This window comes from Callithrix jacchus, chromosome 7, assembly GCF_049354715.1.
Source record: "Callithrix jacchus isolate 240 chromosome 7, calJac240_pri, whole genome shotgun sequence".
Taxonomy (NCBI): domain Eukaryota; kingdom Metazoa; phylum Chordata; class Mammalia; order Primates; family Cebidae; genus Callithrix; species Callithrix jacchus.
In genome coordinates this window covers 65,247,285-65,275,223 of record NC_133508.1, presented here as the reverse complement: position 1 = coordinate 65,275,223, position 27,939 = coordinate 65,247,285, and the positions used below count along the sequence as shown (strand labels likewise).

The following is a 27,939-nucleotide window of genomic DNA, read 5'->3' as shown; positions in this document are numbered from 1 at the left end:
GTAAATACATACATACATTAAAAAACAACTCGTTTGGGTGTGGTCCTGTGATCCTGGCACTTTGGGAGGCCAAGGTAGGTGGATCACTAGGTCAGGGGTCGAAACCAGCCTGGTCAAGATAGTAAAACCACCTGTCTATTAAAAATACAAGTTAGCCAGATGCAGTGGTGGGCACCTGTAGTCCCAACTACTTGGAAGTCTGAGGCAGGAGAGTTGTTTGACCCCAAGAGGTGGAGATTGGAGTGAGCTGAGATCATGCCACTGCACTCCAGCCTGGGTGACAGAGGGAGACACTGTCTCCAAAAAAAAAAAAAAATCAATCCACCACAACACAAATTCATAGAGACACAAAGAATAAGTAAGCCAGGGCTGGGCATGGTGGCTCACACCTGTAATCCCAGCACTTTGAGAGGCCAACGCAGGTGGATCACAAGGTCAGGAGTTCGAGACAAGCCTGGCCTACATAAACCCCTTCTCTACTAAAAATATAAAAATTAGCTGGGCGTGGTGGTGCACACCTGTAATCCCAGCTACTCAGGAGGCTGAGGCACAGGAATTGCTTGAACCAGGGAGACAGAGGTTGCAGTGAGCCAAGATCGCACCACTGGACTCTAGCCTGGATGACAGAGTGAGACTCTGTCTCAAAAAAAAAAAGTAGAATAAGTAGAACACTGTTTCCAGGGCTGAGGGGGAAGAGGGTAGAGGGAGTTACTTAATGGATATAGAGTTTCAGTTTGGGAGGATGAAAAAGTTCTGGAGATGGATGATGGTGATGGTTGTATAACAAACGTGAATTGGGGCCAGGTGCAATGGTTCATGCCTGTAATCCCAATGCTTTGGGAGGTAGAGGTGGGCGGATCACCTGAGGTCAGGTGTTCGAGACCAGCCTGGCCAACATGGCGAAGCTCTTCTCTACCAAAAATACAAAATTTAGCTGGGCGTGGTGGTACGCACCTGTAGTCCCAGCTACTTGGGAGGCTGAGGCAGGAAAATTGCTTGAATCCAGGAGTTGTAGGATGTAGTGAGCCAAGATTGCGCCACTGAATCCAACGCGGGTAGCAGAGCAATAGCCCATCTCAAAAAAAAAAAAAAAGTTAGAGGAGATAATTTATATAGAATGCTTTGCACAATGTTGCTTTGACCATGCATTTACTACATTTCATTAACTAAATGATTGCTGTTACTATTAAGATTATGTAGAATATGCCAGGCACTGTGGCTCATGCCTATAATCTCAGCACTTTGGGAGGCTGAGTCAGGCAGATCACGAGGTCAGGAGATTGAGACCATCCTGGCTAACATAGTGCAACCCCATCTCTGCTAAAAAAAAACAAACAAAAAAAATTAGCCAGGCATGGTAGCATGAGTCTGTAGTCCCAGCTACTTGGGAGGCCGAGGCAGGGGAATTGCTTGGAGGCAGGAGAATTACTTGGACCCAGGAGGCGGAGGTTGCAGTAAGCCAAGATCATGTCATTGGACTCCATCCTGGGTGACAGAGCAAGAATCCATCTCAAAAAAAAAAAAACAACGCAGGGCACAGTGGCTTATGCCTGTAATCTCAGCACTTTGGGAGTCCAAGGCAGCCAGATCACCTGAGATCAGGAGTTTAAGACCAGCCAGACCAACATGGAGAAACCCCATCTCTACTCAAAATACAAAAATTAGCCAGGTATAGTGGTACACGCCTATAGTCCCAGGTACTCAGAAAGCTGAGGCAGGAGAATTGCTTGAACCCGGGAGGCAGACGTTGTGGTGAGCCGAGATTGCACCATTGCACTCCAGCCTGGGCAACAGCCTGGGCAACAAGAGAGAGACTCTGTCTCAAAAAAAAAAAAAAAAAAAAAAGATTATATAAAATATATGTATACACACATAAAGTACCCAGGTATACAGTTACAGATACACATACATGTATATATTCATGCCTGGTAGCTACTCTCTTTATTTTTTATATTTTTATTCATTTTTTTTGAGAAAGTTTCATTCTCATTGCTCAGGCTGGAGTACAAGGGCAAAATCTTGTTTCACTGTAACCTCTGCCTTCCAGGTTCTCCTGCCTCAGTCTCCAGAGTATCTGGGATTACATAGGCACCTTCCACCATACCTGGCTAATTTTATTTATTTATTTTTTTTTTTGAGACAGAGTCGTGCTCTCTTGCCCAGGCTGGAGTACAATGGCATGCTCTTTGGCTCACCGCAACTTCCGCCTTCCGGGTTCAAGCAATTCTCCTGCCTCAGCCTCCCAAGTAGCTGAGATTACAGGTGCGCACCACAATGCCCGGCTAATTTTTATTTTTTTTCTGAGAAATGGCAGAATGGGCATGTGTATATACATACACATTATCCCAGGACTGCAAAGTAGACACAAGTGGTAATTGAGCCCAGCAAGCAGTTTAGATGGACTACATTCCTCATTCTAGCTAAGGAGAGATCAAATAAGAAGGGAGTGCTAAGGGAGAGCAAGACCCCACAGCCTTCCAAAGATCCCCTATGGTCCAAAGTCCTCTGACCATCTCAGTCGGCTGCTTTGTTTTATGTTGGCAGTGGAGGGACAAGGTGAGAGGAGCCAGGGGTAGTCATGAACACCAGTGGGTTCTGCCCTGGGCAGCTCCCCACCTTCTTTGAGGGAGTACTGTGTCTCAGCTCCAGCAGTCTCAACTGGGAAGACCCAGGGCTCTTGCTCTTTTCTCTAGTCCCTGGAAGACAAGGTCCAGCTAAGGTAGAGTATGTAGTCAGTGACCAGGCAGGCTGGATTGGGGGGTTACTGCCTGGAGGACGGGATCTTGTATTCTTCGGAAGATGGCTGGGAAATTCTTCCCTCCGTTACGTAGAACTTTCTTCCCCTCCTCAGTTGAGATGCCTAGATGTCCCACAATAGGGTCTTCACTCAGGTCCTCCAGGGGCACACGCTCAAACAGCAGGTGCTCTTCAAAATGAGTGCTCATCCAGTCATGTAGCTCCAGCACATCGGTTATGGTATACATCAGCCCCCCAACTCTCAGCACATAGGCATATTCTGCTAGCAGTGTGGGACTGATGATTCGCCACTTGTGCTTTGTCCGCTTGAAATGTGGGTCGGGGAAGAGGAAGAACATCTTTATCAGCTGGCCCTTGTAGAAGTTAGGAAGGTGCTTCATGGCATTGCTACGGAGACAGGCGATGTTCTGGAAGCCACCTCCGGGAGCTGCGCATAGGACCCGAATCCGGTCTTGAACATAGTCTGAGACCTTCACCCGGATCTCCAGACCCAGAATCAGTGTGTCTGGGAACAGCGGTGACAGTTCCACTAATGGGCCACCATAGCCACAGCCTGTCTGCAAACTCCACTTGGGCCTGAGCTCTCTTTTCTTTCTCATCCTTTGGGTCATCGTGGCTCTGATTTTGAGTGAGTGGAGTGAAGAACTCTGGGTATAGCTCAGATCAGTCCATCTCCTCTTGCTTCACAGGGCAGCGCAGCGTGTGGTCCGCCATGGGGTTGGAGTGAGCATGTTGCCGGTAGTAGCGCTTCTGGGCGGTGGGGCCTCTGCTCCAGCAGCGTTCCAAGTCTCTGCTGCCATGATCCCAGTCCGGGGTTTCTCTCTAATTTTTATATTTTTAAGTAGAGATGGGGTTTCACCATGTTCATCAGGCTGGTCTCAAACCCCTGACCTCGTGATCCACCCACCTGAGCCTCCCAAAGTGCTGGGATTACAGGCGTGAGCTACCGCGCCCGGCCTTACTCTCTTTCTTTAAAGTGACTTTGCACACTTTATCTACTTTTTGTTGACTGTAAAGTTTATTCCTAGAGAATAAACTTTGTCTGCAACCTCTGGCTCACTGTAACCTCTTCTGCCCGGGTTCAAGTGATTATTGTGCCACAGCCTCCCAAGTAGCTGGGATTACATGCACTCACCACCACTCCTGGCTAATTTTTGTGTTTTTAGTAGGGACAGGGTTTCACCATGTTGGCCAGGCTGGTCTCGAACTCCTGGCCTCAAGAGTTCCATCTGCCTCTGCCTCTGCCTCCCAAAGTGCTGGGATTATAGATGAGAGTCACTGTGCCTGGCCCTTTTTATTTTGTTTTGAGGCAGGATCTTCTTTGTTTGAGGCAGGTGCAATTATGGCTCACTGCATCTTCTACCTCCTGGGTTCAAGTGATCCTCCTGCCTTAGACTCCCAAGTAGTTGTAACTACAGGTACACACCACCACATTTAGCTAGTTTTTGTTTTTGTTTTTTTTTGAGATGGAGTCTTGCTTTGTTGCCCAGGCTGGAGTGTAGTGGTACCATCTTGGCTCATTGCAACCTCTGCCTCACAGGTACAAGTGATTCTCCTGCCTCAGCCTCCCAAGTAGCTGGGATTACAGGTACCTGCTACCACACCCGGCTAATTTTTGGTATCTTTAGTAGACACAGGGTTTCACCATGTTGCCCAGGCTGGTCTTGAACTCTTGATCTCAGGTGATCCACCCACCTCAGCCTCTCGAAGTGCTGGGATTACCAGCGTGAGCCACCACTCCCCAACCAGCTAATATTTTTATATTTAGTAGTGAGGAAGTCTCACTATTTTGGTTAGGCTTCTCTGAAACTCCTGGGCTCAAGCAGTCCTCCCATCTTGGCTTCCCAAAGTGGTGGGATTACAGAAGTGAGCCACCACACCTGGCCAGTGTCACTTTCAAATACTAATAACTTAAATTGTTAGCAGAAGGTTTCAGAGATTCTGTTTTCAAAGAAGTATTGTGCCAGGTGTTGTGGCTTATGCCTGTAAATATCGGGTTTGCTTAAAATGCAGTACACCTTTATATGGGAGTTTAGGGGGCCAAGCAGCTATACCAGTTACTAAGTGGAATAAATAAAGTCCCTATCCTCTGGGAACTTCTTGTGATAATCTTAGGAGGAGGATAATATCCAGGGACACCAGGGCATGGAACTGTGTTGTGGACATACCTCTATCTATATCCATACCTATTTATTTATTGCAGGCTCTGGGCTGAACACTTCACATGCATTATGTCGTTGAATACCCCAACCACCCTCTCAGGTGGTTATTATTATTGTTATGGCTACATAAAAAATGAAGAAACTGGCTGGGCGCAGTGGCTCACGCCTATAATCCCAGCACTTTGGGAGGCCAAGGTGGGTGGATCACGAGGTCAAGAGATTGAGACCATCCTGGTCAACAAGGTGAAACCCGTCTCTACTAAAAATACAAAAATTAGCTGGGCATGGTGGTGCGCACTTGTAGTCCCAGCAACTCTGGAGGCTGAGGCAGGAGAATTGCTTGAACTCAGGAGGCGGAGGTTGTGGTGAGCCGAGATCCTGCCATTGCACTCCAGTCTGGGTAACAACAGTGAAACTCCATCTCAAAAAAAAAAAAAAAAAAGAAGAAGAATAAACTGAGACCCAGTGTCATACAGCTGATCAGTGAAGCAGCAGACCTCAGCTTTGGCTCTTGATTTCAGAACGCTTGAAGTGCCTTCATGTCCTTAAGTGTGAGAGGGGTTACTTTGAGTTTTAGGAATAAGACAACTGAAGAAAGAAATGATGTTTATTTTCTGTGGATTAGATAAGCTGCATGGAAACCCCAGGGCTCAGCATTCACAGCTTTGACTACCTCTTTTTCTTTGCAAACAGCTTGAATTTAGTCCTTTAAAAACCTTGGAGGATCAGCTGGGCATGGTGGTTTAGACCTGTAATCCCAGCACTTTGGGAGACTGAGGCGGGTGGATCACAAGGTCAGGAGTTTGAGACCAGCCTGGCCAAGGTGGTGCAACCTTGTCTCTACTAAAAATACAAAAAAATTAGCCAGACCTGGTCGTGGGCAGAGAATTGCTTGAATTCGGAAGGTGGAGGTTGCAGTGAGCTGAGATTGTGCCACTGCACTCCAGCCTGGGCAACAGAGCAAGATTCTGTCTCAAAAACAAAACAAACCTTGGAAGAAGCCAGGTATGGAGGCTGATGCCTGTAATATCAGTACAACACTTTAGGAGGCTGAGGCAGGAGGATCTGCTTGAGCCCAAGGAGTCAAGACCAGAGTGGACAACATAACAAGACCCCATCTCTACAAAAAATAGAAATATAAGGCTGGGTGTGGTGGCTCATGCCTGTAATCTCAGCACTTTGGGAGATCAAGGTGGGCGGATCACCTGAGGTGAGGAGTTGGAGATCAGCCTGGCTAACATGGTGAAACTCCGTTTCTACTAAAAATATAAAAAATTAGTCGGGGGTGGGCGGGGTGACTCATGCCTGTAATCTCAGCACTTTGGGAGGCCAGGGCAGGTGGATCACAAGGTCAGGAGTTCAAGACCAGCCTGACAAAGATTGTGAAACCCCATCTCTACTAAAAATACAAAAATTAGCTGGGCGCAGTGGCAGGCGCCTGTAATCCCAGCTACTCAGGAGGCTGAGGCAAGAGAATCGCAATCGCTTGAACCCAGGTGGCAGAGTTGCAGTGAGCCAAGATCAAGCCACTGCACTCCATCCTAGGCAACAGAGTGAGACTCCATCTCAAAAAAAAAAAAAATTAGCCAGGAGTGACAGCACGCACCTGTAATTCCAGCTACTCAGGAGGCTGAGGCAAGAGAATCCCTTGAACCTGGCAAATGAGCCTGTGGTAAATGAGCCAGGGCAGTCAAGTCTGCAGTGAGCCAAGATTTCCCCACTCTGGGTGGCAGAGCAGAAAGACCACGTCTTCAAAAAAAACCTTGGAGGGGCCAGGCGCGGTGGCTCACACCTGTAATCCCAGCACTTTGGGAGGCCGAGGTGGGTGGATCACGAGGTCAAGAGATCGAGACCATCCTGGTCAACATGGTGAAACCCCGTCTCTACTAAAAATACAAAAAATTAGCTGGGCACAGTGGCGCATGCCTGTAATCCAAGCTACTCGGGAGGCAGAGGCAGGACAATTGCCTGAACCCAGGAGGTGGAGGTTGCGGTGAGCGGAGATCACGCCATTGCACTCCAGCCTGGGTAACAAGAGCAAAACTCCATCTCAAAAAAAAAAAAAAACCTTGGAGGACCCATGTTTATTTTCCCCATTTGTAATAGAATCCCTCTGTGGAGTTAGTGTTAGTATCCAGATGCCTGCATTCATCCTCCCTGATCCAAGGGATCAGGACATTGCATTCCTGGTACTGCCTTCTTGGTACCTTTATCTCTGTGCTGATGTCTTCCTTGCAGAGCGCCAGTGGAACATGTGGATCCCAGGATTTGGCTCTGAAGAAATCCGACCCTACAAAAAAGCTTGCACCACGGAAGCTCACAAACAGGTGAGGAAATGATTCATTGAGCTACCTCTCAAAGCGAGTACACACAGCTACCTTCTAGGGAGTCTCACTTCCCGCACACGGCAAGCTTCGCTCTCTGGATCAAGAGTCAGAGAGGGCAAGAGGCAGCAGCGATCTCCAGGAGATCAATAAGATACTGACTTGGTGCTGTGCTATTCCCACATGCAGTCTGTTTTTACTTTTAACTCTGAGGAATATCACTTAAAGCTGTTAATTCTGGGTTCTTCTAATATGGATGGAGCTCACCCCACCATGCCTCCTTAATGAAATCTTTATTCTTGCTGATCACAACACCATATATGGCCCTATGAAAAGAGGAGAGGTTAAAGAAACCAGAAATGTGCTGTACTTGTGCTGAGAGGTAGTATCCAGGCTGCTATGCCAGACATTCTGGCCTGTCTCCCGGTTTTTCTTTGTTTTGGTACCTAGGAGTCAGTGTGAGAATACCACTTCTGTTGTGGACCAAGTCATCCCCATCTTCAGTCAGTCTAACAGTGTTGGCCTCCCTCTGACAAGACTGTTATCCTTATCCTTTCTGTCTTAATTTAAGTGGCTACTCTGATTTGAAACATGAGCTTTTTCCAAGCTTGGCAGGCACAACTGGGTAGTCCTGGTTGAGTGCCTCTGCTTTGCCATAGCCTTGTATCTCTGAAGTAGGTGTTTATAGAGCTCACAGAGCAAGTCCTTCAAGGAAGCCACCAGTTACCTGAATGGAAGGATTGCACTGTTCAGAAGAGAATCCCTCCAAACAATGGACTGCCACTTTGGCTCTGCTCCCAAATTAACCATTTTTCAGCCCTATTTATTTAGTCAACAAATACTATAATATTGATAATTTGGTCAAAAAGAATGAGCAAAGCAAGTTATTAGTTTGGCCTGTGACTGGTATAATAGTAAAAGAATTCAGGAGCAAGGTGGCTCAAGCCTGTAATCCCAGCACTTCGGGAGGCCGAGGCAGGTGGATCACGAGGTTAAGAGATCGAGACCATCCTGGTCAACATGGTGAAACCCCGTCTCTACTAAAAAAGTACAAAAAATTAGCTGGGCATGGTGGCGCATGCCTGTAATCCCAGCTACTCAGGAGGCTGAGGCAGGAGAATTGCCTGAACCCAGGAGGCGGAGGTTGCGGTGAGCAGAGATCACACCATTGCACTCCAGCCTGGGTAACAAGAGCAAAACTCCATCTCAAAAAAAATAATAATAATAATTCAGATCATGAAACCTGTGATCTCAGTGTTTCCATGATGGGTTGTGGTAGAAGTTGTTAGTCTTCAGTTTCCCTTCATTGCAGGTCACAAGGTGCGAAATGTCAGTTCCCTTTGAAATTGAGGCCCTTTCCTTATTTGTGTCCATCACCAGAGAAAAGCTTGGTGTTGGGGGACCCCAGAAAACACATGCTTGGCCAGGCATTGTGGCTCATGCCTGTAATCCTAGTGCTTTGGGGAGGCTGAGGCAAGAGAATCGCTTGAACTCGGGAGGCAGAGGTTTCAGTGAGCTGAGATCATGCCACTGCATTCCAGCCTGGACAACAGAACGAGATACCATCTTTAAAAAAAAAAGGAAAGAAAACAAATGCTTTGTCAGCTCATCCTCTAAGTCCCCAAAACTCAAGAGCTGTCACTTTCTTCTGCTCTTAACTTTTTTGCCATCCTGCTAGCCTAGAGCAGTTCGGTGGATGAAATGGGTCCACTAGCCCATCTAAACATTTCTTGGAGCCTTGCAGACCGCTCTCCAGTTAGAAGGAATCTACTGAGATGCCTTGCGACTGCAGGTCTTTGAGGGCTGTAGCCTACAGTGTAGACCATGAGGCCTGCTAGCCACATAGAATGTTCCCGGAAAGCTCCTGACTCCAGCTGCTGCTGTATAACCGCTTATTTCTCTCTCCTTTCAGAGAATGGCATTAATCCGGAAAACAACCAAGAAATAACACGTGGAAAGGTCAGGGAATGGACAACAATGTATTTGGAGATACTTGAGCTGAGAACTCAGCCATCTCATCCATGGATTTTTTTTTTTTAATGCTTTACAGAGAAGCATATATTTTTTATTAACAGTGCAGCAATATCTATAATGACTGAGAGGATCTGCCAAAAGAATAAAGCCTCCTACCCCAACTTCTGGTCCCTTTTCCCTGCCATCTCAAAGAGGAGCAGTGTATCTTCCAGAGAAGATTTTATTTGTGTTTTATTATATAAGTGACTGAATATGGGACAAAGCATTATGGTCTTTTTGGGTAAGACAGTATTAGCAGGATTTGTAAAGGGTTTTGTTTCCTTCTCCTTTCCCCTTTTCCCTGTACTTTGTAATGTCAGTGTTTATATGAATATGACTTTCATTTGCTTTTCCAGAATAAAGAAGTTATTAATCAAAAGACAGGGTACCTTTGAAATCCCAGAAGTAAGGACAAGCAAGTCTGGATTGTAGCTCTCTACTCAGCAGGTGGCAGCACCATTATTCCTTTCTGCGTTTCAGAAAAACTCGGGGATTTTCCATTATTTTACTCCAAGGGAGGCTATAACATCAGTAGGAGTTTGAGCCCAGCTTCTCTGTCATAAGAATTGAATATGGCGGCCTTCTCTTATGGCCCTGAACTGAAGAGACATCCTTATTTTGGCAGTGTTATGTGCCTAAAACCCCTTTTTGACCTTCTGTAACCTGGAGAAAGCTGTGTTTATCCCTGGCCCTGGGAAAGGATGGGATTAGGCCTGTCCTCTGAATAGTCCTGGCTGTGCAGGTTCCCATCTCTTCTTAGTTGCTGATATCTTTGATCCTGGTGTTTTCACCATTGTGCAGAGGAAACCAGGCCCCTTCTAGACCTCAGGGTCATGTCCTTCAGTGGCACCTAGCATTGTCCTGTCCTGGGCCTAGCATGGCCCTGGTGGATTGTGAGAGTTATGTGGGCTCTAGGGAGCATGGCTATCCTACTCAAGGGTCACTAGCACAGGCACAGCCACCTTGATCTGCTTTGGTCCTCTGAGTCCTGAAGCTTGGTCCAGGATGGGACCCTGCTTTTCTTTTCTTTTTTCTTTCTTTTTTTTTTTTTTTTGGCCCACTTGCATCTGTCTTGATCGAGTTATAGGGACCCTGCTTTTCAAAACTCCCTCCCACCCTGGGTTAGATCTCATGTCCCCCCCTTCACAGCCTCACAGATATACTGAGTGAGCACCTCAAAGGCTGTGCTAATGTTACCATTGCTCTTGGCTAAAGTTTCACTGCCCCAAGGAGGCAGCCAGTTTCTTTCCCTGTGGTGTTACCCAGTGCTCAGCCACCAGGTCACTCTTGTGGCCAACCATCAGGATGAGGGTGTTGAAGGGTTTCACTTTCTCCAGAACCTCCTGATGCCAGTGGTGACACTCATAAAGGATGTTCTGTCAGTGACATCAAACAGCAAGGGGCCTCCAGCTGGGTTTCAGTAGTAGGAATAGATCACTGACCTTGGCAGCCAAGGAATTTAGAATCAGTTTTGAGATCTCCACTAAGAACAGAAGGGAACTCAGGAATCGGGAAGTTCAATGGAAAGAGCTGGGGTAGAATCAAAAGACCCCAGTTCTTGATTTACCGTGCAACAAGTAAGTGGTGTCATCTGTCTCAGTCTTGGCCTGTCTGCATATTACGGGGCTTGTTTGAGCTTGTTCATTTATTCAACAAGTATTTTTAAGCCCCTGCCTGTGCTAAGCAAAGGAATACAATGATGAATAAAAACAGACCCAGGCGGCCAGGTGCAGTGGCTCAAGCCTGTAATCTCAGCAGTTTCGGAGGCCGAGGCAGGTGGGTTACTTGAAGTCAGGAGTTCCACTCCAGCCTGACCAACATGGCAAGACCCTGTCTCTGCTAAAAATACAAAAAATTAGCCAGGCAGCTGAGGCAGGATAATTGCTTGAACCTGGGAGGTGGAGGTTATAGTGAGCTGAGATTGCGCTACTGCACACCAACCTAGGTGACAGAGCCAGACTTAGTCTCAAAAAAAAAAAAAGACCCAGGGGACCATCCTGTTATGTTATTAGATAAATGTAATAACACATTTATCCAATAAATGTGTTCACAGGGCTGGGGAGGGGTATGGTCAGCACAGGGACAAGGACTTCAAAGGAGAGGTTCACAGGGCTGAGGAGGGGTATGGTCAGCTAGGGAGAAATTTTGTTTGAGCTGAGATGTGAGGGATCCAGGTGAAGGGGATGAGGATCTCTTTCAAGGAGAGAAATTTGCCTGGTGTACAATCCTTGAGTTACTGGATTGAGGTAAGCTGGGCCAGGCCATGCAGTACATTGCAGATCCCAGCAAAGAGTGGCCTGTCAAAAAGTAACAGGAGCTACTTGATTTAGGATTTCAAGTAAAAGCGTAGTGTGTGCAAAGGCCCAGAGGTCTAATGAAGTGAGTGTGCCAGTGAGACCAAAGCATAAGATACAAAATTAGGGGAGAGTGGCTAGAGCTGAGTGGAAAGTGAGCATGGAGTGTGGACAGCTCTCAGGCTTAGTGGTGTGCACCTCATCTGGGCTTCTTTTGTTGTTGTTGTTGTTGTTGTTTTGAGACGGAGTTTTGTTCTTGTTGCCCATACTGGAATGCAATGGTGTAATCTCGGCTCCTGGCAACCTCTGCCTCCTAGATTCAAGCGATTCTCCTGCCTCAGCCTCCCAAGTAGCTGGGATTACAGGCATGTGACACCAAGCCCAGCTAATTTTATATTTTTAGTAGAGACGGTTTCTCCATGTTGGTCAGGCTGGTCTTGAACTCCCGGCCTCAGGTGATCTGCCTGCCTCGGCCTCCCAGAGTGCTGGGATCACAGGCTTGAGCCATTGCGCCTGGCCTGTTGTTTTTTGAGACAGAGTCTCACTCTCTTGCCAGGCTGGAGTGCAGTGGCACAATCTTAGCTCACTGCAACCTCCTCCTCCTGAGTTCAAGCAATTCCCCTGCCTCAACCTCCCGAGTAGCTGGGACTACAGGCGCACACTACCATGCCCTGCTAGTTTTTTTGCATTTTAGTAGAGACGGGGTTTCACCATGTTGGCTAGGCTGATCTCAATCTCCTGACCTCGTGATCTACCCACCTTGGCCTCCCAAAGTGCTGGAATTAGAGGCATGAACCACCATGCCCAGCCCCCCCGCTTTTTTTTAAAGACAGGGTTTCACCATGTTGGTCAGGCTGGTCTCAAACTCCCGACCTCAGGTGATCTGCCTGCCTTGACCTCCAAAGTGCTTGGATTACAGGCGTGAGCCACCATGCCCGGCCCCCCTTTTTTTTTTAAAACAAAAGTCTTGGCCAGGCCTGGTGACTCACACCTGTAATCCCAGCATTTTGGGATGCTGAGGCAGGTGGATTACCTTTCCTCTTTCTCTCTCAAAGGGTTTGGAGATTTGTCTTGAGCACCTGACAGCCTCCTCTCGACAAGCTTATCTCCCAACTGATCATCAATTTAGACCCGGGCTCCTGAACAGGAAAACCAGAAACCATAGACCAGGTCTGGCACAGTAGCTCACAACTAATCCCAGCACTTTGGGAGGCCAAGGCAGGAGGATTGCTTGAGCCCAGGAGTTTTAGACTGGCTTGAACAATATAGCAAGACCTTGCCTCTATTAAAAAAGAAAGGCCGGGCGCGATGGCTCACGCCTATAATCCCAGCACTTTGGGAGGCCTAGGTGGGTGGATCACAAGGTCAAGAGATCGAGACCATCCTGGTCAACAAGGTGAAACCCTGTCTCTACTAAAAATACAAAAATTAGCTGGGCATGGTGGTGCACGCCTGTAGTCCCAGCTACTCGGGAGGCTGAAGCAGGAGAATCGCTAGAATCCAGAAGGCGGAGGTTGCGGTGAGCCAAGATCGTGCCATTGCACTCCAGTCTGGGTAACAAGAGCGAAACTCCATCTCAAAAAAAAAAAGAGAAAGAAAGAAACCATCTTCCCTACCCATGGACTCCACACTCAGATCTGTAAATTCCTGGAAAGAGCCCAGGCCACAGTGGCCTCCATTCTGTTGCTGTTGCTATCCTACCCCTCTACTTACCAGCTGTGAGACTTTAGGCAAGCCGCTTAACCTCTCTGGGCCTGTCTCTTCATGGGTAAAAAGGAATGACTGACTTACACAGGTATTGTGAAGGTTGAATTAATATATATCAAGCCCCTAGTGTGTTAGGGGCTCTTCACTTGGCTCCTCCTCCTTCAGGTCTCAGCTCAAGGCTGTCTCATCAGAGACACCCTCCCTGACCACCTGCTCTAAAGGACCCCTCATCACTCCCAGTTCCCTCTCCCTGATCTATGGTCTTCAACAGCACTTACTGCAACTGGAAATCATTCAGTTCATTTATTTACTTTTTTTTCCTCTCTCTTCCACTAGAATGTCAGACCAGGGGTTTTCTGTCATGTTCACTGCTGTATCCCCAGATACAGATTAGAACAAACTAGATGCTCACTTAAGAAAATTTATGAAGCAGCTGGCACAGTGGCTCACGCCTGCAATGCCAGCATTTTGGGAGGCCAAGGCAGCCAGATCACTTGAGGTCAGAAGTTCAAGACCAGCCTAACCAACATGGTGAAACCCCAACTCTACTAAAAATACAAAAATTAGCTGGGCATGGTGGTGCGCGCCTGTAGTCCCAGGTACTTGGGAGACTGAGGCAGGAGAATTGCTTGAAACCGAGAGGCAGAGTTTGCAGTGAGCCAAGATTGCACCACTATACTCCAGCCTAAGCAACAGAGTGAGACTCTGTCTCAAAAAAAAAACTGATTAAGGAGACCAGGTGTCGTGGCTCACACCTGTAATCCCGGCACTTTGGGATGCTGAGGAAGGAGAATTGCTTGAGGCCAGGAGTTTGAGACCAGCCTTGGCAATATAGAAAGACCCTGTCTGTACAAATAATTTAAAAAGTTGACGGGATACGGTGGCTTATGCCTGTAATCCCAGCACTTTAGGAGGCTGAGCTGGGCGGATCATGAGGTCAGGAGATTGAGACCATCTTGGCCAACATGGTGAAACTTGCCGCTACTAAAATACAAAAAAAATACCTGAGTGTGGTGGCACATGCCTGTAATCCCAGCTACTCAGGAGACTGAGGCAGGAGAATTGCTTGTACCCAGGAGGTGGAGTTTGCAGTGAGCCGAGATCGTGCCATTGCACTCCATACTGGTGACAGAGCAAGACTCCGTCTCAAATAAATAAATAAGAATTTAAAAGTTAGCTTAGCATGGTGAAGCACATCTGCAGTCCCAGCTACTTGGGAAGCTGAGGTGAGAGGATCACTTGAGTCCAGGAGGTCAACATTATAGTGAGCTATGATTGCCCCACTGCACTCGAGCCTGGGCAGCAGTGAGACCGTCTCTAAAAAAAAAAAAAAAATTTGATGAAGGAATGAAAAGACACCCTACAGAAGTGATTTCCCTCTCCTAGCCCCAGCTTTCTTATCTGTGAAATGGGGATGATTTTGCCAGCCTCACCATGTTGTCACAAGGGCAAAAAATGATTTTTTTTTGGGGGACGGAGTTTAGCTCTTGTTGCCCAGGCTGGAGTGCAATGGCTCGATCTCAGCTCACCGCAACCTCCTCCCTCTCCCAGGTTCAAGTTACTCTGCCTCAGCCTCCAGAGTAGCTGGGATTACAGGCATGTGCCACCACGTCCGGCTGATTTTTTTATTTTTTATTTTTAGTAGAGACAGGATTTCTCCATGTTGGTCAGGCTGATCTTGAACTCCCAACCTCAAGTGATCAGCCTGCCTCGGCCTCCCAAAGTGCTGGGATTACAGGCATGAGCCATCTTGCCCGGCCAATAAGGATGTTTTAAAAAGGAGGCAGGTCATTTGCAACAACGTGGATGGAACTGGAGGAAACTATAAGTGAGAAAAGCCAGGCACAGAAAGACAAACTTCTCACATTCTCACTTATTTGTGGGAGCTAAAAATTAAAACAATTGAACTCATAGAGACAGAGTAGAATGATGGTGACCAGAGGCTGGGAGGGGTAGTGGAGGGGCAGAGTGGGTATGGTTAATGGGTACAAAAATATAGCTTTTATTTATTTATTTATTTTTGAAATGGAGTCTCTATTGCCCAGGCTGGAGTGCAGTGGCGTGGTTTCAGCTCACTGTAGCTTCCGCCTCCCGGGTTCCAACAATTCTGCCTCAGCCTCTAGGGTAGCTGGGATTACAGGCACCTGCCACCACATCTGGCTAATTTTTGTGGTTTTAGTAGAGACAGGGTTTCACCATGTTGGCCAGGCTGGTCTCAAACTCCTGACCTCAGGTGATTCACCCTCTTCTGCCTCCCAAAGTGCTGGATTACAGTTGTGAAACATCGTGTTCAGCCAAAAATATAGTTACATAGAATGAATAAGATCTAGCATTTGATAGCACCACAGGGTTACTACAGTCAGCGATAATGTAAAAGAGCATAAACTGGATTGTTTGTAATGCAAAGAAAATATAAACCTTTGAGGCCATGGATACTCCCCACCCCCCACAAAATAGAACAGGTGCATTTTTATGGGTTTTAAAAAAAAAAGAGGCAGGACCAAGTGCACAGAAAGACCTCCTCAGCCCCGTCTCCATGGGGAGAAAGCTAAGAAACTCACTCTGATTGAAAACCTAAGAACCCTAGGAAGGAGGGATTATCAGTCTCGTGTTACTGACTGAGGAGGAAACTGAGGCTCAAGGAGACCGAGTAACTAGCCCAAGGTCACAAAGTGAGTTAAGTAACTATGCTTTTATTTATTTATTTTTGAGATGCGGTATTGTTCTGTCGCCCATGTTGGAGGGTTGGAATGCATGGCTCGCTGCAACCTCTGCCTTCTGGGTTCAAGTGATTCTCATCCCTCAGCCTCCTGAGTAGCTGAGATTACAGGTGTGAGCCACCATGCCTGGCTTATTTTTGTATTTTTAGTGTAGACAGGGTTTAGTTATGTTGGCCGTGCCATGACTAGGTCTCGAACTCTTGACCTCAAGTGAACTGCCCGCCGGCTTCCCAAAGTGCTGGTATTACAGGCGTGAGCCACTGCACCTGACCAAGTGGCTGTGCTTTCTGCTACAGCACAATGCTACCCACTAAGCCCTACACCTGCTGAGATTCTGCCTAACATAAACAGCATCTCTTCCACCCTAATTTTGCCCAGGACATTCCCTGCCTAGCAGTCCCCCATTGTAGGCTAGGTTGCCAGGAGACAGATTTCGAGATGGAGACAAGTGTGCAGATGTTTATTAGGGGATATTCTTGAGAATACCTGTTTTGGGGAAGAAGAAAAGGAAGCCGGATTGGGCATCGGGATAACTTGGCTGTGATGTTGTCACAACAGTGTCCTCAATGAAGCCCATAGAGACTGATAAAGTTGGGTTTGACTTTCAGAGTCGTCCACAGCTCGGTCAAGAGGGCAAGGCCTTGAAGGCCCCCCAGTGTAGATGGATGTTGGATATGGCTGCCCTGAGGGGTTGGCCTTTCCCAGAAAGTGCTGCAAGCTGAAATCATCCAGTGGTACTCCAGCAGCTGGGGAGAGGGTTGATGGGTTCCCCAGCCAGGAAGGGGGATCTTGGTGGCTCATAATAGTGGCCACTCTGTGCCCAACATAATTGCTGCACATTCATGTTCATCCCAGCCTCCAACATCCATTTTCATTCAGCCCCTGGGCCCGGGGTGGGGGCATTGGCCAGCAACCCTGGGTTTGACATCACATATTAATCCCATGCCCAGAATCATTTTAGCCTGAGGACCTAAGGAGGCTCCAAGCCAAGCTCCCCTTGGAATTTCCCACACCTGCCTTTGCCCGTGCAGCAGCTTCCTGATGCTGGCTTCTGTGTCTAAGCTCAGGAATGCTGCCAAAGTAGCCACATTGCAGCCAAGAAAGAGAGTGGGAATGAGAGCTTTTGTCATGCAATTCATAGCATGGCAGGCTCTGGGTGAGCACACCCTGGACACTATCTCATTCATGGCCACTACCTCCCTGCAAGGCGAGATCTTTTACAAGCCCCATTGACAGTTAAGGACATTAAGGCTCAAGGACTTGCACATCTGGTCTCTCAGACCTTTCTTTCTTCTTTTCTTTCTTTCTGTTTGTTATTTTCTTTTTTTTTCTGTGTTTTTTTTCTTTCTTTCTTTCTTTCTCTTTCTTTCTTTCTTTTTTCTTTTTTTTTTTTTAGACAGAGGCTCACTGTCACCCAGGCTGGAGTGCAGTGGTGCAATCTCAGCTCACTGCAATCTCTACCTTTTGGGTTCAAGCGATTCTCTGCTGGAGACCCCAAGAATGTGGGGCGTGACCAACTCAATATACCTCTGGAGGCTATAGGAGTAAACAGCAAACTCCTCATGAAAGCAGGATGTCAAACTGACAAACTGCGTGTGGCTAGAAGGAATGTTGAGGGCAGTCACACGCCAGGTCCCGTGCTCCTTGAGTCTATCTACCTGAACATCTGGAACCTGCTGAACCTATGATAAATCAAGTAGCTGACCACGAAGGGCTGTAAAACCTCAGGGCCTTCGTTCACTAGAAGCAGAGTCCCCTGACCCCTTCTTTCAAACAGAACCTTTTGTCTTTGTCTTAGTCCTCTTTGGTTCATGAGATAACTAAGGCAATTCTGCCTCAGCCTCCCAAGTAGTTGTGATTACTGGCATGCACCACCATGCCTGGCTAATTTTTGTATTTTTAGGAGAGACAGGGTTTCACCATGTTGGCTAGGCTGGTCTCAAACTCCTGACCTCAAGTGATCCGCCCAAGAAGAGTGACCCACCCCACCCAGCCATCAGACCTTTCTTTTCTGTAGAAAGCTTTGACTCCAAAATCCAGGAAGCATGACTGTGTCCAGATACTGTTTATATGAGCCCTTCTGGAATTTGTCCTCCAGAGAGATACTAACATTCCCATGCCACCATGTGGGCTGAGGCTGGGACTGCTTTAACCCTTTCTCTCCTAGAGTCAACACTGGCATGGGCCTGGGTGCTGCTTCCTGCTGGCGGACCTGGGGATTTGGGTCTTGTGGATGAGCCGGACACCCCCCCAGCCTTCTTCTAGCTTGATGTCCCCCTGCTGCAGGGCCTGCTGGATAGCATCAGCGAGGGTGTCAAAGGCCAGGTCCACGTTGCAGTTGTTTTTAGCTGAGGTCTCCACGAAGGCCATGCCCAGGGAGGCAGCCAGCTCCTTGGCCTCCTGGGCTGAGACACAACGGGTGCTCTGCAGGTCACTCTTGTGGCCAACCAACAGAAAGATCACCTTGTCCAGGCCCTGAGTGGCCATGACCTCCTCGTGCCAGTCATGGATGTGTTCAAAGGACTTCCTGTTTGTGACATCAAAGACCAGCAGGACACCCACCACGTTCCGGTAAAAGGACCTGGTGAGGCACCTGGGGAGGCAGGGAGGCAGGAGGTAAGCTGGGAAGTGCCTTCAAGACACCCCTAAAGGCAGGACCTCCTCCCCCTGGGAAACACAGAATGCCTCACACCCCATCAGGGCCCACTTCACCCGGCCCTGTGCTCCTCTGCCTTGGTGTCTGTCTCTCCTAAAAGTCTGGGTGCTCCCCAGCTAGAGGGCAAGCGTGACCCGAGTCCCTCATGCCTGGTGGAGGGACCAGGCATTCATTTCTCTTCCTGGCAAACTCCTGCTGACCCTTCAGGGTCAACACAAACCTCTCTCCCTTCAACATCCCGCCGGCACTTCTCGCCCTGTGCCCTTGAGCTCTCAGCACCCGGGGCCAGTATCACTCAGCATCTCTTCAGAGTCCAGAGCTCAATTCAACGCCGGGATGTTCCAGGGCTCTGGGCCTCGGCTCACCCCAAAGTGTTCGTGGGAAGAATGACTCTGAGCAGGGGAAGGTCTGGCATCAGCGGACCAGGCTGGACCCAGGGCAGGGACCCCGCCCTCCGCTTGACCACTGAGTTGGCCTCTCCTGGGGGTGCCACGGCCCAGCGCACCGGCACCGAGTCCCCCACCAGGAGTCCCTCCCGCGCCCCTGCCGCCCGCACCTGAAGCGCTCCTGGCCTGCGGTGTCCCAGAGCTGCAGCTTGACCCGCGGCCCGGCCCGCAGCTGCAGCGCGCGGCGGTAGCACTCGGCGCCCACCGTGGGCTCGGGCTCGGGTTCGGGCTCCGGGGCGCCAGGCGCGCCCGCCACGTAGCTCCGCAGCAGCGACGTCTTGCCCACCGCCGCGTCCCCCAGCAGCACGACCCGAAACTGGTAGCGGCAGCCCTCGGCCTCCATGGCCGCGTCCCCCGCCCCGCCGCCCCACGGCCGTTTTGTCCGCGTCCTGCCCCGCCTCTGCCCGGGGCCCCGCCGGCGCCGCCCCCCTCTCCCCGCGCCCTGCCACCCTCCCTGGCGGGGCACCTGGGAACCCGGACGTCTGCAGCACAAGTGGAGAAGTGCCATTTCCACTCGGTCCGAGGGCGTCGGACCGAGTGGAAACACTTGGCCAAGTTTCTCTCTGAGTCTCAATTGTCTCCTCAGCAAAAGGAGGCTAATGATGACCCTCTACACTTCCCTGAACTATACTAGATGAAGGTAGGGGGGCAGAGGGAGGAGGCTAACAGCGCTAAAGCATCTGCCTCACTCATTCCTTCACTCTCCAGCTCCACCCCGTTACCCGCTCCACCCCGCCCGCTGTGGATTCCCTAGTTGGCCCCCACCCCTCTGCTGGACCCAGGAAGGCCACTGTGGAAGTGGGTGGTTTGTAGATGCTCCCTCTCCACCCAGAAGCCCTTTCCTGGAGCCCTCATTGGCCCTGGCCTGGGATCTCTAGTTCCAAGTGCAGGTTCAATGTTCAACAGCCCCCTCGGCTTCCTCGATGGCTGAGTTGGACACCAGGGCCCCAGAATGAACTTGGGCAGAGTCTGGTTGAGAAGGCAGGACAGACACACACAACTGCAATTCTAAAAGGAGTGAAGTTGGCCTGTGGATTTGACAACTAACATATATAAGGCCAAAGGTCAGTTCATGTTTTGTGGGCCGCAACCCTTTGACAGAGCCATGGAGTGCCCCTTTTAAGAGCTGAGAAGACAGGTTCAGAGTCATGGCTTGTCCGAGGTCACACAGCAGAGCTGGGGCTCACATTCAGGTTTGTCTCATCCTTCATCACACCCTTGAAGCCACAAAAGGGGACAAGGCAGGTCCCATGAGAACTAGGACACTGGTTGAGTCTTGCTTGGGTAAGGGGCTAGGATGAGGCAGCACATGAGCCACCAAGGTTTACTCCACGCTTTCCAGGCCCGCCTTCTGGAAACCCAGACAATGAGGCTGGAGTTCCAGCCAGCCCCAGACAGCTCTAGTCTCTCTCGTCTTTTTTTGTTTGTTTGTTCGTTTGTTTGTCTCACTCTGTTGCCAGGCTAGAGTGCAGTGGCACAATCTCGGCTCACTGCAACCTCCACCTCTTGGGTCCAAGCCATCCGCCTACCTTGGCCTCCCAAGTAGCTGGGATTACAGGCCCCCACCACCACACCCAGCTAATTTTTGTACTTTTAGTAGAGACTGGGTTTTACCATGTTACCAGGCTGGTCTCAAACTCCTGACCTCAAGTGATCTGCCTGCCTCGGCCTCCCAACATGCAGGGATTACAGGTGTGAGCCACTACGCCTGGCCCACATGCACTTCTGACCACCTGTGATGTCAGTCTCTCTCCTACCCTGCAGGCTTCTTGAGGACAGGGACTATGATTGTATCCTCAGGGCCTAACTCAGTGCCTGGCATAAAGTAGAAACTCAAGATGGCACATGGCTCACACCTGTAATCCCAGCACTTCTGGAGGCTAAGGTGAGCAGATCACTTGAGTTCAGGAGTTTGAGACCAGCCTGGCCAACATGGTGAATAAAACCCCGTATCTACTAAAAATACAAAATTAGTCAGGCATGGTGGTGGCCACCTGTAATCCCAGCTACTTGGGAGGCTAAGGTAGGAGAATCACTTGAACCTGGGAGGTGGAGGTTGTAGTGAGCTGAGATCGCACCACTGCACTACAGCCTGGGTGATAAAGCAGGACTCCATCTCAAAACTAAATAAATAAATAAAGTAACTCAGTAAAAATTTGTAGCTAAATGAATTAAAGAAATTGGCTAAGTGCTGTTCATTCATCCAACCATTCATTCAAACACCATAATAGAGCTGGAATTAGGAAGCCAAAGGGTCAGAGAAGCCCATCCCAGCTGATGTTGAAGCTGGGTCTCCGAGGATACGTGGGATCTGGGAAGGTCAAGCAAAAAGGAGACTCCAGAGAGACACGAAGCGGCTGGAAATGCAGTCTGACCCTAGCCCTCCCTGAAGCCTTTCCGGTCAGCCCACGTGGGCAGTGCACTGTCAGCATCTGGCTTCTTGAACTTCCTCCCTCTTCCAGATGCTCCTACTGTGGGCTGGGATCATGTGTCTGCCTCTGACTGCAGTTAAATCCAGATGTCAGCTGACCTCTGCCACAGATTCACTGTGTAACCTCGGGTAAGGTATTTCCCTTCCCTGATCCCTGCTTCCTCTTCATCTAAGTGAGGCAAATCACGGTACCCACCACACAGGGTAAGTTCTGGAGGAGCCTCGAGACACAGCAGTTAAGTTTATCTGCATTTGCATTAGAACAGATCTGAGTTGGGCCCAGGGCGGTGACTCATGTCTGTAATTCCAGCACTTTGGGAGGCTGAGGCAGGTAGATCACGAGGTCAAGAGATTGAGACCATCCTGGCCAACATGATGAAACCCCATCTCTATTAAAAATAACAAAAATTGGCTGGTTGCGGTGGCTCACGCCTGTAATCCCAACACTTTGGGAGGCTGAGGCGGGTGGATCACGAGGTCAAGAGATCGAGACCATCCTGGTCAACATGGTGAAACCCCGTCTCTACTAAAAATGCAAAAACTTAGCTGGGCATGGTGGTGTGCGCCTGTAATCTCAGCTACTCAGGAGGCTGAGGCAGGAGAATTGCCTGAACCCAGGAGGCGGAGGTTGCGGTGAGCCGAGATCGCACCATTGCACTCCAGCCTGGGTAACAAGAGCGAAACTCCGTCTCAAAAAAAAAATTATTTGGGCTTGGTGGCACAAGCCTGTAATCCCAGCTACTCGGGAGGCTGCGGCAGGAGAATTGCTTGAACCTGGGAGGCAGAGGTTGCTGTGAGCTGAGATCGTGCCTCTGCACTCCAGCCTGGCATTCCATCTCAAAAAAAAAAAAAGAAGAAGAAAAGAAAGAAGAAAAAGAAAAGAACAGATTTGGATTGTCGTTCCAATGGCCACTTGCTGGTTATGTGAACCTGGGCCAAGTTTTATTCATTCATTCATTCATTCATTCATTCACTTGGTGATTATTTCAAGAATGCTGGCCATCTTTTATGTACCAGGCATTAATACAGCAGTAGAGGGGAAAAAAGACAAAATCCCAGCTCTCTTGGGATGCTGACATTCTAATAGAGAAAACAAAATACATACAAAATACCATGTCAGGAAGCACTAAGTGCTATAAATAACAATTATGCAGGCAGTGACTTGAAGGGTGGAGGATGATGGGGTACTGTATCAAAATAGGATGGCCTGAGGAGGTGGCATGTGGACAGAAACCCAGGGGAAGTGAGGCAGTAAGAAGTGTGGTTGTCTGTGATGATATTCAGGTGGGGCGAGTTCCAGGCAAGAGGAGCAGCAAGAGCAAAGGCTCTGGGCTGCTCAGAGAAGAGCAAAGAGTCCAGGGAGATGAAAGACTGAGAGAGCAAGTGGTGGGTGATGAGGGCAGTGAGGAGGAGGAGCCTGATTATCTGTGGCCTTGGAGACCATTATGGGGATTTCCGTTTTTATTCTATGTTGGGAAGTCATGGGAGAGTTCTGAGCAGGCAAATAACATGATGTAAGTGTTTTTTAGGCTGGGCATGGTGGCTCAGGCCTGTAAGCCCAGCACTTTGGGAGGCCGAGGCAGGAGAATCACCTGAGGTTGGGAGTTCAAGATCAGCCTGACCAACATGGAGAAACCCCATCTCCACTAAAATACAAAAAATTAGCCGATCTCGGCTCTCAGTAACCTCTGCCTCCCAGGTTCAAGCGATTCTTGTGCTTCAGCCTCCTAAGTAGCTGGGACTATAGATGTATGCCACCATGCCCAGCTAATTTTTTTTTTTGTATTTTATTATTATTTTAATAATAGAGACAGGGTTTCACCATGCTGGTCAGGCTGGTCTCGAACTCCTGACCTCAGGTGATCCACCCGCCTTGGGCTCCCAAAGTGCTGGGATTACAGGCTTGAGCCACCGCGCCTGGCTTTTTTTTTTTTTTTTTTTTTTTTTAATTTTTAAAATTTTTTTATTTTTAGTAGATACGGGCTTTCGCCATGGTGGCCAGGCTGGTCGCTAGTTCCTGACATAAGGTGATCCACCAGCCTTGACCTCCGAAATTGGTGGGATTACAGGCCTGAGCCACTGTGCCCCCCAGCGGATATAATTTTTTCTTATGGGTTTTTGTTTTTTGTTTTTTATGAGACCGAGTTTCACCCTTGTTACCCAGGCTGGAGTGCAATGGTGCAATCTCGGCTCACTGCAACGGTCACCTCCTGGATTCAAACGATTCTCCTGTCTCAGCATCCCGAGTAGCTGGGATTACAGGGGTGCGCCACCACGCCTGTTAATTTTGTATTTTTAGTAGAGACGGGGTTTCTCCACGTTGGTCAGGGTGGTCTCGAACTCCCGACCGCAGGTGATCCGCCTGCCTCGGCCTCCCAAAGCCACGGCAGGTCGGCTTCCTGCGTGGACCCGGCGCCTGGTACGTAACGGTGAAGGCGCTTCTTCCTGGAGGAAAGCCTCTGGCGGTTCGCGGTTCGCGGGCTCGGGCCGGACACGCGCGCGTAAGGCTGGGGAGGTGACGCGCGGACAACGCCAGGGTGAGCGAACTACGACTCCCAGCCAGCTGTGCGCCACGCGCGCGCCCGACCGTCAGGCGGGGCGCGAGGGGCGGCCTATATAAGCCCTTCCCCGCGAAAGCACCACCCTTTCTCTTTTCCGCAGCGCCTGTGTGCTGGTCTGTCAGCCTGTAGCCCCTGCCTACTGCCTTGCGCACCTTTCCTCGCTTAGTCATCGCGGCTACCGGCCCGCACTCGCCGGGGCTCTCTCCCAAGGCTGCGGGATGGTGGTGAACCTGGCACGGAGGAGCCGGGCCTTCCCACCCTGTGGGCTTGAGCCAGAAGGCTTCCTTGGCCGTGAGAGGGGCCTGGGGCCGCTCCCTTCTCTCGCCCCTTTCCCCAACGCTGCACTCTGGGCTGACAGGTGTGTTGCGGGCAGGAGGTCGGGTGCACCGAAGGGGTGGGGGTTTGGGAACCGGGCTCCTGGGGAATGCAGGGACGAAGCCCTGGGCCTTAATTTGCGGGAGGCCGCATGCTGGTGTCAGGATGGCCTCTAATGGAATCTGTGACAAGTTACCAGCTAGGTGACTTTGGGGCTGGTGACTACGCGCGAGGCCTCTGGAAGTCACCCTGGTGGACACGGTTTTCAGGGGCGGGTTTTAGGGATTCAGCGACCCTTGTTTGCATCCCAGCTTCTTGCTTTCAGCCTTGCTAAGCGACCTCCAGCAAGTAAGTTAATCGGTCTAAACCTCTTATCTGTAAAAGAGGGATAAAACGGTCCGGTTAAGATGAAATGAGTAAAAGCACACCAAAGATTGGGACAGCGTGGTTGGTGGGGCCTGCAGGATGACTGTTGACTTTTTTTACTACAGAGTGCCCGGCGTACTTCAGGTAGTAATGATGGACAGGTGAGGCCTTAATGTGGCTGCCCTGGGACCTGAATTGCCCCTTGGCCCTTATCGAAGCTGCAGCTGCTTCCACATAGCTGCTGTGGTCAAAAAGGAGCCCAGAGTGACAGTTTTCCTTGACGGTCGCCGTTCTGTTTGTTGTAACTGATCTGCAACATTTTGGGAAAAGACAGTTCCATTGTATCTGCCATCTTTCAGCTGTAGCCAGAGAGACCTTAATCAAAATGGGCATGTTTCCACAGACCAGCAGAAAAGTTGGGGGGTTGCATGTACAGTTAACCAGCATAACACTCATATTGGGAAAGCCCAGTTGGGATGTGACACAGCTTAACTGATAGCTTAAGGCATCAGTAATAGGAACCAAAGGCTGGTCAGACTTATGATTCTGAGGACCAAATGGTGGGAACAGTAAGATTGATCATGACAGTTGTTCTCCTTTTGCTGTTCCAGATGAAGAGTCTGAGATGACAGAAGTTTGATTTTTCTGGTGATCAAGGGCTCCCAGGGCCATTAGAGTGATGAAATGCAACTATTAAAGGACCTGGTAGGTTTCTTTTGGAGACTTACTTTGCAGGCTGCCTGGTGGGACAGAACAGCATGTTTCCAAGGGCTGTGGCTGGTTGTAGCCATGGGATCTCCAACTGCATGCAAGAGCAACCTGGAAAGACTTTGACAGCACAGGTCAGTAAATACCTGCGGCTGCCACTCGGCTTTCCTATAATGTTTCAGGACCAGGGCTGGAAGTCTTCCGCTGGTCAACTTCATGTAGACGGGTGTGTTGACTCAACTAATTGGTTTGGAGTATTGTTTTTTTTTTTTCCAACCCAGAATACTGGGGGTTGGAGTTTGTTTTTTTTTTTTTTTGAGATGGAGTTTTGCTCTTGTTACCCTGGCTGGAGTGCAATGGTGCGATCTCGGCTCACCGCAACCTCAGCTTCCTGAGTAGCTGGGACTACAGGCGCACGCCACCATGCCCAGCTAAGTTTTGTATTTTTAGTAGAGATGGGGTTTCACCATGGTGACCAGGATGGTCTCGATCTCTTGACCTCGTGATCCACCTGCCTCGGCCTCCCAAAGTGCTGGGATTATAGGCGTGAGCCACTGCGCCCGGCCTGGATAAAGTTTTCTATAGCTATGGCATCCTTTCTCCAACCCTGGATGGAGTGTTTTTTTTGTGGTGCTGGTGTCATTGAGTCTCACCCAGGCTGGAGTGCAGTAGCGATCACTGCAACCTCCGCCTCCCAGGTTAAGTGATTCTCCTGCCTCAGCCTCCCTAGTAGCTGGGATTACAGGCACCGCCATCATGCTGGGCTGGTTTAGAGTTTTCACACTAAGCTTTTTGTTTTGCAGGTTGCCCCAGGTTTCCTGGCAGTGTGATACTGAGGAAATCAGCTTGTTTCTGGAGCTGTGCTTTAAGGTAAAGTTGATGTGGAACAACACAGCTTAGTCCTCCTGTACCCTTTCCCATCAGATCTGAACGTTGGTCTTGGTGGTCGTAAAAGGAGGAAAACTAATACTGAAGCTGGCCTCAATGTTGTAATCTGGTATATAGCATGTGGGCTAGTTTCAAACAGGTTCATAGATGGTTGGGTCTCTGAAATTGTAAAATGAAGTATAATCTTTGGCTAAGGGAAGGATGCGTGTGAAGCTCTGCAGGTTGGTATAGGAATTGCTGACCTATTACTGCATTTGGGAGGGATCTGTCATAGCTTTCTTGCCTCTTAAGGGTGTCCTTTTTTTCTTGTAGATGTTACACATAAAGCTGTCCTCATTTGTGACTGTGGACCCTTATGGAGTTGGGTAAGTTAGTGACAACCTGAAGCTTTCTCGCAACTTTGCTTGTAGCTTCAGGTAGTGCTCAACTATCAGGGATCCTGTCCTAAGTGCTCAAGCAAATAGAACCATAAGTTACTCAGTATGTCAGTGTTAAGGCCTTTTATTTTTTGAGACAAGATTTTCCTGTTTCTCAGGCTCGAGTGCAGTGGTGTGATCTTGGCTCACTGCACCCTTTGCCTCCCAGGTTCAAGTGTTTCTCCTGTCTCAGCCTGCCAAGTAGCTGTAACCATTAAGTATGTACTACCATGCCTGGCTAATTTTGTATTTTCAGTAGAGTTTTGCCATGTTGGTCAGGCTGGTCTTGAACTCCTGACCCCAAGTAATCTGCCCGCCTTGACCTCCCAAAGTGCTGGGATTATAGGTGTGAGCAACTGTGCCAGGCCAGAAAGTCTTAGCGTTTTAGTAACATTTACATTTGGCCTTCTTCGTGTACCCTGTTTGTTAGCTGTTCATTACCAGCAGGGCAAAGAAATGCTTACATTATGATTTGCCCACCCTAAAATGCATGACCACATGCTCAAAGTTGAAGGCAGCAGAGGGAACAGCTCTGCACTGCAGGCCACAGGGCCTGGTAGCAGCAAATGTGTTGTGGCTGGAGCTCACAATGCATTGTTTGGCAGGACTTCAAATTCTCTCAGCCTCAGGGAGAGTTGGGAAATGGACTGCAAGGTAGAAACAAGGGGTTCCATCTAGCACACACTGTATTTATTTAGAGTGACTGGTCTAGGATGAAACCTAATCTGAGTGGACGTCCATGGATGAGAAATGCGGATATGGGACTGAGACCAGCTCCTAGGAAAATGTCTCTGGGTGGGGGAAATCTGGGAATTACTAACACAATGGCTTACACTTCCTTTTCAGGAGAATATGAGAAGCAGAAGGCAAGACCCCAGTCATTTTAGGTGGGAACAGCGGCATGTTCTAGGTGGAGACTTCCGGTTTTTTTTAAATGCAAAAAATTATGCAGTGTGCTACTGATCAATAAAAGACTCGAGTATGTTTGTCATTCTTTGTATATTTTGTAGATACCTGGTCTCTCCCAAGCTTAACCAATCCATCGCCCAAATTGCTGGGTAACAGGCATGAGCCAGCATGCCTAGCTAGCCCTTAAGATCTTTTGAGGTTTTTTATGATCTAGGATCATGCTTTACCTCAAGCAGGTGCCAGCAAGTGTCTTGTGTATGGCACAT

General features: G+C 49.1%; 2 protein-coding genes, 1 long non-coding RNA gene, 4 other non-coding genes and 1 pseudogene across 24 annotated transcripts in view; 6 read left to right on the top strand and 2 right to left on the bottom strand.

The window, feature by feature from the left end:
* The window catches only part of TAF12 (TATA-box binding protein associated factor 12), a 54,705-nt gene extending 45,070 nt beyond the window's left edge, over positions 1-9,635 (top strand). For 13 of the 14 annotated variants that reach the window (XM_054259019.2, XM_009000760.4, XM_002750519.7 and 10 more), the window contains 2 exons: positions 7,158-7,246; positions 9,156-9,635. In XM_054259019.2, the coding sequence (XP_054114994.1) occupies positions 7,158-7,246; positions 9,156-9,191 (125 nt within the window). In that variant the 3' untranslated portion in view covers positions 9,192-9,635. Of the gene's footprint in view, positions 1-2,143; positions 2,263-7,157; positions 7,247-9,155 lie in introns of all 14 variants that reach the window. The other variant, XR_013519896.1, reaches the window with a different exon arrangement.
* LOC103794323 (tRNA (guanine-N(7)-)-methyltransferase pseudogene) lies at positions 2,351-3,581 on the bottom strand (annotated as a pseudogene).
* Positions 9,636-16,408: 6,773 nt separating the features above from the next.
* RAB42 (RAB42, member RAS oncogene family) lies at positions 16,409-19,433 on the bottom strand. The gene is made up of 2 exons (XM_002750518.7): positions 19,190-19,433; positions 16,409-18,570 (listed from the first exon to the last, which is right to left on the bottom strand). Exons 1-2 carry the CDS (start codon positions 19,420-19,422, stop codon positions 18,147-18,149), a joined length of 657 nt encoding a protein of 218 aa, XP_002750564.2. The 5' UTR covers positions 19,423-19,433; the 3' UTR covers positions 16,409-18,146.
* Positions 19,434-24,153: 4,720 nt separating this feature from the next.
* On the top strand, positions 24,154-27,755 carry LOC103794322 (uncharacterized). 5 transcript variants are annotated; one of them, XR_621651.5, is made up of 6 exons: positions 24,154-24,429; positions 24,878-24,913; positions 25,364-25,457; positions 26,264-26,330; positions 26,661-26,713; positions 27,611-27,755. It is a non-coding gene; the product is annotated as an uncharacterized LOC103794322 (long non-coding RNA). The 5 variants fall into 5 exon arrangements; XR_004745847.3 differs by having other exon boundaries at positions 25,364-25,594; XR_621645.5 differs by lacking the exon at positions 24,878-24,913.
* Positions 24,954-25,088, top strand: LOC118143462 (small nucleolar RNA SNORA16B/SNORA16A family). The gene has a single exon (XR_004727674.1). It is a non-coding gene; the product is annotated as a small nucleolar RNA SNORA16B/SNORA16A family (small nucleolar RNA).
* On the top strand, positions 25,507-25,636 carry LOC118143473 (small nucleolar RNA SNORA44). The gene has a single exon (XR_004727685.1). It is a non-coding gene; the product is annotated as a small nucleolar RNA SNORA44 (small nucleolar RNA).
* LOC118143477 (small nucleolar RNA SNORA61) lies at positions 26,360-26,489 on the top strand. Its single transcript, XR_004727689.1, has one exon. It is a non-coding gene; the product is annotated as a small nucleolar RNA SNORA61 (small nucleolar RNA).
* On the top strand, positions 27,467-27,540 carry LOC118143502 (small nucleolar RNA SNORD99). The gene has a single exon (XR_004727708.1). It is a non-coding gene; the product is annotated as a small nucleolar RNA SNORD99 (small nucleolar RNA).
* Positions 27,756-27,939: the final 184 nt, after the last annotated feature.